Here is an 8,626-nt window from a genome sequence, read left to right on the forward strand (position 1 = left end):
TTATAGGCAGTGGGAGTGTAAACAGTAAATGGAAATAGATCACGGATCGCTAAGTGTTTCATTAGAATAGAAGAGCGCGGGTGTGGTACATAAGGAAGTTATATGGCCCCTCTCTCACTTGGCCAGAATCTTGTTCCTCTTGGTTGGCGAGAAATGCTGAAGCTGCAGAGAATCCTGGGTAATAAACGCCACTGCCAAGTGGAAGTAGTTATTCCATAACTAGATGGGGAAGAGGGGAACGTGGAGAGAGAGGACACACATCTATGTTAGAAGTAGGACAGGCGAAATACACAAGGCAAAATAGGCAAATGCACTCACCTGTTCTTCAAAGTCGTCGTTATTGAGGAACTTTTGGTTCATTGTATCTGCGTAGGTATTGATGGCTCTCAGGAACACTCTAACCGAACAGAAACGCACACGTTTATCACACAGACCCAAGCAAAATACGCCAATAAACTCGAGTCATAACAAGTAAAATTGAAACCAAGGTTGCAAAAAATAACTTCCTAATGTGGTGCGTTGATTGCTTATTTGTAGTTTATCAAAGAATTTCAGCTATGACGGCAGCTCTAGCTCACAGCTTTGTTGTTTCGGAAAAGGCAGTAACGTTGCTTCGGATTCAAAACTTCTGTCACAATGACAGCAACTTATCACGGTGTGCACAGTGAGTTGTGACTTTGTGCATTTCTAAAGTTGAGTAGCAAATCTGCTGCCAGCCTTTCTGCCCAAACACTATCTATATATCATCGTTACTCAGAGTCGACTGGCAGTCCCTCTCCCCGGCCTCCCCTTGTTTTCTTTTTTTCCCCCTCTCTCCACATGCATATCTCTTCCCAAACCCCCGTCTGCAACCTCCTTATCAACCTGCCTTTTCCTCTGCCTAAATCTCCCTTTTACTGATGTGCCTTTTCTCTTCGTCCAGCACAGCCCTCAGCCTCCCCCTCTAGCTTACGTCACACAAAATACACCCATGGCTTTCCCTCTATCAGCTCACACACACAAACACATTTGTCACATCAGCCTTTTTCATCATCGCGGCCCTGATCCCAGCTTTACTATCTCTAACTTATCCCCGCGTGGGTTTGTGCGGACGCTCGAGTGTCTGCGAATATCAGCAATTCAAGTTCATACTCGCCAAGCCCCAGTGTCCCAGCAGCAGGCCATGCTGAGGTAGAGCTGGCCTACGCTGTGAGAGGAGCAGACTGTGTATGATTGCAGTATGGTACCTGTTCTGTACCATGATCATGGCCATCCAGTCAGAGGGATACACATGTTTCCAAATCAGGTCCTTGAAAAGCAGGAAGGACTCCATCAGGAAGTCCTGCAGTGAACATGAGAAGTGTGTGTGTGTGTGTATAACTATATCTTCATTCAATGCAGTCTGACATAGTTTTAAGACATCTACAGGTGTGTGTGTGTGTGTGTACTTACCACTAGATCAGTGGTTCCACTGAAGGTTTCTATGTATGTAGCATAGTGACGATCATCCATCTGGCTGAGGATAGCTGTCATGCATGCTACCACTCTGGACTACAGTGTGTGTGTGTGTGTGTGTGAGAGAGAGTGAGTGAGTGAGAGAGAGACAGAGAGAAAGAGAGAGAGAAAGTGACATGCCATTACTTTTTGGGCACCGTGCAACTGCTCTTAAACTGAGTGCTATACATCTACAGCCAATGACATTTAAATCTCTTTAGGTAATTTGTTGCTGCACCATGTCGGCTGCTTGAAGAGGGTTTCAAAGAAAACCTCTTCTGTCATTTGCTAATTTGAGCCACAAACTATGCTTAGGTCCAAACAGCGTCAACATCACCCCATGCTGCCTACACGACCTGGAACACAAGGGCATCGCTGTGAGCAAGGAAAATTGACATGATGTTATTTTTAAAGATGCCGTATGCATCAACAAGCCGTCGCCCCAATGTTATTCACATATTAGCATAATTATTATAAACAAACACAAGCATTGCCAGGAAGACTGGCAGCCTCTGCAGTTTTTTAAATCATATTCTATAGTTTCCATTGTGGCCCTCTGCCACCCCGCAAGATTTCAAAACACATTGTGAATTGCTATAAAACACAAATAAAAAAAGCTTTTTCTTCTTTAAGGGAAGAAAGAGAAGACAACCTTACAGACATGGGACAAGGAAAGAGAGAGGTAATTTTGACAAATACAAGGCATAGAATGTGAAATAGAAGATGCAGCCACACACAAGATAGATTATAGTCTTATTTTATGGCACAATTAAAAACATGATATCAAAAAATAATTTTAAATCATAACACAACATATAAAACTCCAGATTTCACAAGTAGATGTGGGTAACAGCTAGAAGCAACCACTCTACTTTTACTTTGGTGCTAATTTTACATACTGCAGATTGTTTTTAATGAGATATTAACTCCTCAGTATGTCCACTTAAGTCTGAATATGGCCCAAAGTGAGAACACAAAAACACAGAGAGAGACTAGTAATAGGGAGAATTAGAGATGGAAGATGAAAATGAGGAGACTCGAGAGGCGGAGGAGGGAGAAGGAGCAAGCGTTGCTATGACTGTGAAAGTAAGACAGACATGAAAGATGAGGATGGGCAAAAAAAAAAAAGTTTTAAACAAGTTCGAAGTCTGTGTGAAAACCACTTATGCAGAGAAAAAGCTCCTTGAGCTGGATTAAAGTACAAAATTCATGGCAAGTTTAGCACCAACCTTCCCACAACCAGAGGCTGAGAGGGGGAAGTCACTGAGAGGGGCAGCAGAAGAAAACAGAAGAAAAGGGCAAAACCTGAACGGCACTGACCGGAAGAGAACAGAAATAACCAGTGGCATGGATGGAAAAATAATCGGTATATGATAGTATCCCTTAGAGTGCTAAAATATTGATTGGTTAGTCAAGCCAAAGTCATTTACTATCCGCACTTTTTAACTTCCCTCTTCTCCATCTACTCCACCTGTCTGACTTTCTTAATCATTTCTCACTCTGCCCTTTTTTTTAACCTGTTGAGAACCCAAAATGAAACAAGCTGAAGCTTAAATTAAACATTTATCTGGAAAATTGGGAAGGAAAGACACATAAAAAACAGGAAAATGGCAAATGACCTATATAACATAAAGCGGCCCTGTTTCTGTTGTTTATTTAGCTCCTTTAATTCTTTTCCATCTGCCATCTTTATTGTCATTTTAGGAGCTGTCTGTAAACGAGCAGGCACAACCCTCTCACCGATGAAAGCCAGCAGGGTGAGCCTAAGGGTGGTCGGAGCACCTGGTGGACCCCAGGAGGATTCTGACTCATAAAGAGTACAGTCTTAACAACCAACAAGGAGCCGGATGTCTTTGGTTACGCCCTGTTTCGAGTCACTTCTGTGTTAACAAGGTTTTCCTTTTCCCTTTCCTTTCCTCTGCTGCGCTTAATCGTTGGAATGAAGCGAGCAAACCTTTTTCAGAAACGTGGCAGATGAACAGGTACGCCTGCCAGAGCTCGTGTGAAATCATCCTCCAGAGGTGGCGGCGGAAAGGGGAGACATGAGACAGAGATGAAGGTTGATGGATGGCTAATTGAAGATGAACGATGAATGGCATCTGACGTGCTGACAGCTTTCATCCGATCAAAATGAGCGGGGCGTGCACGCGTGCTCGCCCGCAGACCGATAAGAAAACACACTTTCTGGAGCCATGGATGCAAACAAAGGTATATTTTCAGCACGTGCAGGGTTGCAGAAAATATAAAAGCACACACACACAAACTGGAAGGAATAAAGGAAGTGCTTTCAGTTGGACTGCAATGCAGTGACACCAGAGACCCTGTCAGCACACTCTCTTCTTTAATCTCTCTCCCCTCCTCATGTTCCCATCACATGATCCACCCTTAAAGGTGCTGGGAGATCAATTCTGTGCCACACCAAAGTAGGAAGTAAGTACCCCGCGTAAGACTGACTGAAATGAGGATGCAAGTTTAGATCTGTTTTGCCTTAGTCACTAAAATCCACTGCTGTTCATAATAAAACTCAACATGGAAAAATACTGGGAGATAGCAAGCGTTTAAATGATGTAATTATACTACAGTAAATTAACTCTGAATCTTTCTACTCCTCGTTCTGCTTCCCTCTTCCCTCCTTGCCTCCTTAGCGTGTAATGGTTGATCACTAATAGGATTAAGAACACACACACCCACTCACCAAAACTACTCCACAGTTGAGTACTTTCTGGTTTCACTGTGTTTGTGTGTGTGCCTGATGGTGTGTTTGTGTGCAGCGTAGGTCACATGTCGCCCTACTTCAGCGTAATTGGTCTTCTCTGAGGACTTATGCTCTCAATCTCCCTTAACGGCATCTGAAACACACACAAACACAGACGCTCAAAGGGCCAAAAATCTGACCGTAGACCGCCCAGCACATGAACCTGCTCCATTAAGACGCTGCATGACGTGCAGACACGTATGGGAGCGTATGAGCATTGTGTGTATTGATAAAAGTACTGACAACTACAGAGTGTGTGACAAGCAGAGAGACAGAGAGAGAGCTCAGGGCTTGTTGAGGCGAAGGCCTTACGCAACAGTGAAGAGATTACTGACAAAACAGGACACAGATGCTGGTGAGGTCTGGGATTTCTCTCCCTTCCTCCTCCTCCTCCTCCTCCTCCTCCTCCCTCCTTCACTTTCCCTCTATTCATCCACCCAGCCTCTTGCTCTGGCCACTCTCGTTAATAACGTATTAACAGCTGTAATTTCAGAGTTGCATCACAACGGCAGTTACCTGGAAAAGCACCTGCATGACATGACAAAAATCGATTTCTATTTAATTCCAGCTAGGGACCCCTATTAGCTGCAGTGTTCATCACGCTCCAAACAAACAGCATAATGATGATTTTGTCATTTGAACAAACTAACATCCAGTTCGCCTGGAGGGTGGAGTGAGGCAAAATGTGACAGGGTCATGAAAATCAAAAGTGTTCAACCCCTCGGGCAGCGGTCTGAATATAGATAGTTTTCACTGCTGATTTATGTGTTCTGCAATGGCGACATTACTGTGGCGGCAGAACCAAACTGAACACTTCTTTTGACAAAGAAAGCAGAGATATTTGAGTTGGTCACGGTCAACAATTGCACCCCCTGACTGACGATATTAGACCATGTAAATGTGAAGCTTTTTCAGTGGCAAATTACTATTTTAAAATAATTTGACAGCTTTGGGGAACAAAAAAAGAAGAAAAAAAAAAAACATTAACGCTTTTGTACGACCTTCACAGTCTGAATGTGAAAGCTCTGTGTAGAAATTTAACTCAGCTGGCGTTACCTGCCTGCTATCTATGGCTTTTTTGCATTGGAATAAGATGCAGTACAAGAAGTGGGTTTTCAGCCAGGAAACACATGCTGCAAGCACCCAGCCCAGCAAGAGATCAGTGGCGCACACCACAGACCGACATCGGTCTGCAGCGGTCTGTCCACTGTCAGCATGCCGCTCAAGATACAAACGTAGGATTTGATGGAGAGTTATTACAGTGAAATTAATTTTATGTAACAGAGGCTTGTGGATTTTGCCTTCGCTAGCAGCAGCCGGTGTGGTTTTGGTGATTTGCAGATGAGCAGTGTTTTAAGTGTTTTTCCCAAGGACATTTCAAGGACCATATTTTCAGGCTTTCCTGTATCTCCTACACATATTTCCTGGCAAACGCTGCTGAAAAGTAAAATCCTTTGATACATGATGCCCCTCCTGCTGTCTTAGAGGCTGCCCTGGCCAATCTCAGCAGCCAACTGGCTGACACAGAGGGCCGTCAGCTGACCTGGCCGTACAGGCTATAAGAGCTGGTCTACATGCTCACAGGTTCTCCCCCTTCCTAAAGCTGACAACCACTTACATCACCTTCTCTCGCACTTTCAACACCTCCGCAGCACACCTGCCACACATCTGCTAATAATGCTAATTTCCACACCTCATTGTTCAATTGTGTGCATTGTTTGGTTTTCAGTGAATATCTGGTGTCACATCGCCTCCTTGTCACATTGCCTGTGCCAGTTTCTGACACGAATCAGTGTACTGCATATAAACGTGCCATTACCGCCGTCTGCTGAGGCTTGCTTACTTCTGTCCTAACCCTGGGTTTGTCAATAGGTATGCAGGGAGCATTATCAGTGATTGTAGCACACTGGTAGCAGCAACAAAGTGATAAAACCACTGACATGTTTAGCAGAGACATGCTACAACATACTGTAAGAGTGTCGCAAATTGAGAACAAATACACGTCTCCTAACTTTAGCAACTTTAGCCAATAAACAAACGCCCTAAGTGATCTGAATACAGCAAACTGCTTTTAGTTTCCTGTGAATTTAACTTTTCACTTGGGAGAATGACAAAGAAGCCATATGAGAAGAAGCAGCAGCCATATAATACCAGGAGGAATCTGAGGTCCTCTGATCAGGGTGTGTTGGTTATTCTTCCCTCCAGGCTCAAGACAAAAGGAGGCTGTGCTTTTGAGGCTGTAGCTCCTAAACTCTGGAACTGCGTCCCATTGGACCTAAGATCTGTGGACACTGTGGACACCTATAAAAAGCAGCTCAATACCCATTTGTTTTGACTCGCTTTTGTTGAATTTGTGTTGTCTTTTGTTTTTAGCTGGATGTCTGCTTCTAATGTTTGTTGCTCTGTTCCTTTGTTGGTGTTGTTTTTTGTCTTCAATTGTGAAGCACTTTGTGAAGTCTGTTCTTGAAAGGTGCTTTAGAAATAAACATACTACTTCATTTCTTTCAAAACTTATTAAAGCTACATAGACTCACTTTATGTCGCCAAGTTTGAATGCTCTGTTTTAAGTTCATTATACCCAAGAGATGCCCAGTGGGATAAACAGTGAAACACAATTAATGCAATTAAATATAATTAACATATAATTCATTTTAAATTAAGACAGAGCATTAAAGCATTAACTTTGACAGCCCTAATTTAAATACTTAAAGCGTTAGGGTTTAATCTGTCAAAGGAACACAAAGAAATGTTTCTGGCATGTTAGTCACAGCTGTCACTCAATTGTGTGAAACAGTGGAGCAAAGTAATCCACCAGGTGCACGTGGATGATTTTGGCATCTACTTGTGTGTTCTCACCTTTTAAACTGCCAATATCAGACACATTTTGTACATTTACAGGACAATCAGGTAGAAATACAGGAAGCCATTCACAAAGCTAAACAGAGCCAAATACAAGAAAAAATGAGGTGCAATTTAAAGCTCAGTCGGTGACAACAATCATGCATTCTAATCATTTCATATCAGGTCCAATGATGCCGTTCACAGCACTTCATTCAGGCCCTCACCACCATCTCCTTTCGTCTCCTTCCCCCTCTGTCCTTCTGTAGTGCCCCCCACCCCAGGTGGCAACTCATTACGCTGCTCTCAACTGTGCTTTTCATCGTTTTTCAAAATAGAGCATCTAGAAAACAGAGTCTCACTGGAAGCCTGCAGCGTTCCTCACTGTACCCTCACAGACACATGCTCATCTCTGACCCCCCTCTGTTACACACACACACACTCACACACGTTTTCGCAACACCTGGGGGCTGATGTGGGGAAGCAGAGCAGGGATGAAAGAGAGAGATGGATTGTGCAGAGGTGTAATTAGAGTTGTTGTTGTTGTTGTTGTGTATGTGTGTGTTTGTCTGAGGCTGAGAAAGAGAGAGCGGTAACATGGGTGTCTATGCGCGCGCATGGCTGTTTGCTTTCCAGTGTGTATGTGAACATGTATGCCTGTTCACTTTTCAGAAAAAGATCAATGTGTCCTGCGGCTCCCATTTCCCAGTCATGTCCAAAGACATGCAATCAGCTGATACAAATAAGGAAGAGTACGCAAAGAGCTGGAGAGGGGTCACGAGGAAAGGAATGAAGAGGAGAGGACAGGAGAGGAGAGCAGAGGAGAGCAGAGGAGAGGAGAGTGAAGGAGAGGAGAGGAGAGTGAAGGAGAGGAGAGGAGAGGAGAGCAGAGGAGAGGAGACATGTGAATGACATGCTTCTCTTCTCATCCTCTACTCCAAAATCAAATTACCGAGACCTCACAGCTTCATGCCTTGTCAGGCTTGTATGTTTTTGTGCACACATGTAATATTTTTGAAGGCCCCATGTGTTGCATTGCACCCTGGCTGCTTATGTAATGCGTGCAAATGCAGTCACACACACACACACACACACACACACACAGACACACACACACCTTTTTGCACACCAGAGGTCAACTGAAACACAATGCAAGGTGAGTCAACCACTTTGCAGTGGCGCATACATCACCGGTTATTTTCAGATGGGAGAGGGATCGGTAGGGACATTCACATGCTGCATCAAGAGGCCACTCAGGGGACACACACACACACCCACACCCCACACACACACCCAGACGGGTAATAATTCATTGTCCATATACACACACACACTGACTGCCATAATTCAAAACACAGTTACATAAGCCACACAACAGTTTTACTTATTTGCTTCATTAGCGTTCATGTATTTCAGAACTGCTAACACTAACATAATCTTACCTTAATTGAATTAAATCTACTCTGATTTCTAACTTAAAGGTCAAATGCCTGTAAAAGAAGCGAATGGCAGCTAATAATCTCATCTTTCCTGATGCATGACAAATGAGGAAATTAATTT

General features: G+C 43.6%; 1 protein-coding gene across 1 annotated transcript in view; it reads right to left on the bottom strand.

Annotated features, from left to right (window-relative positions):
- The window catches only part of LOC121611868 (dedicator of cytokinesis protein 2-like), a 94,073-nt gene that overhangs the window by 19,693 nt on the left and 65,754 nt on the right, over window positions 1–8,626 (bottom strand). Inside the window, exons 27-30 of the mRNA XM_041944582.1 lie at window positions 1,432–1,530; window positions 1,227–1,321; window positions 319–397; window positions 119–219 (exon numbers count right to left, since the gene is read on the bottom strand). Coding sequence (XP_041800516.1) covers window positions 119–219; window positions 319–397; window positions 1,227–1,321; window positions 1,432–1,530 — 374 coding nt within the window. The remainder of the gene's footprint in view (window positions 1–118; window positions 220–318; window positions 398–1,226; window positions 1,322–1,431; window positions 1,531–8,626) is intronic.

Source organism: Chelmon rostratus, chromosome 9, assembly GCF_017976325.1.
Source record: "Chelmon rostratus isolate fCheRos1 chromosome 9, fCheRos1.pri, whole genome shotgun sequence".
Lineage (NCBI taxonomy): Eukaryota > Metazoa > Chordata > Actinopteri > Chaetodontiformes > Chaetodontidae > Chelmon > Chelmon rostratus.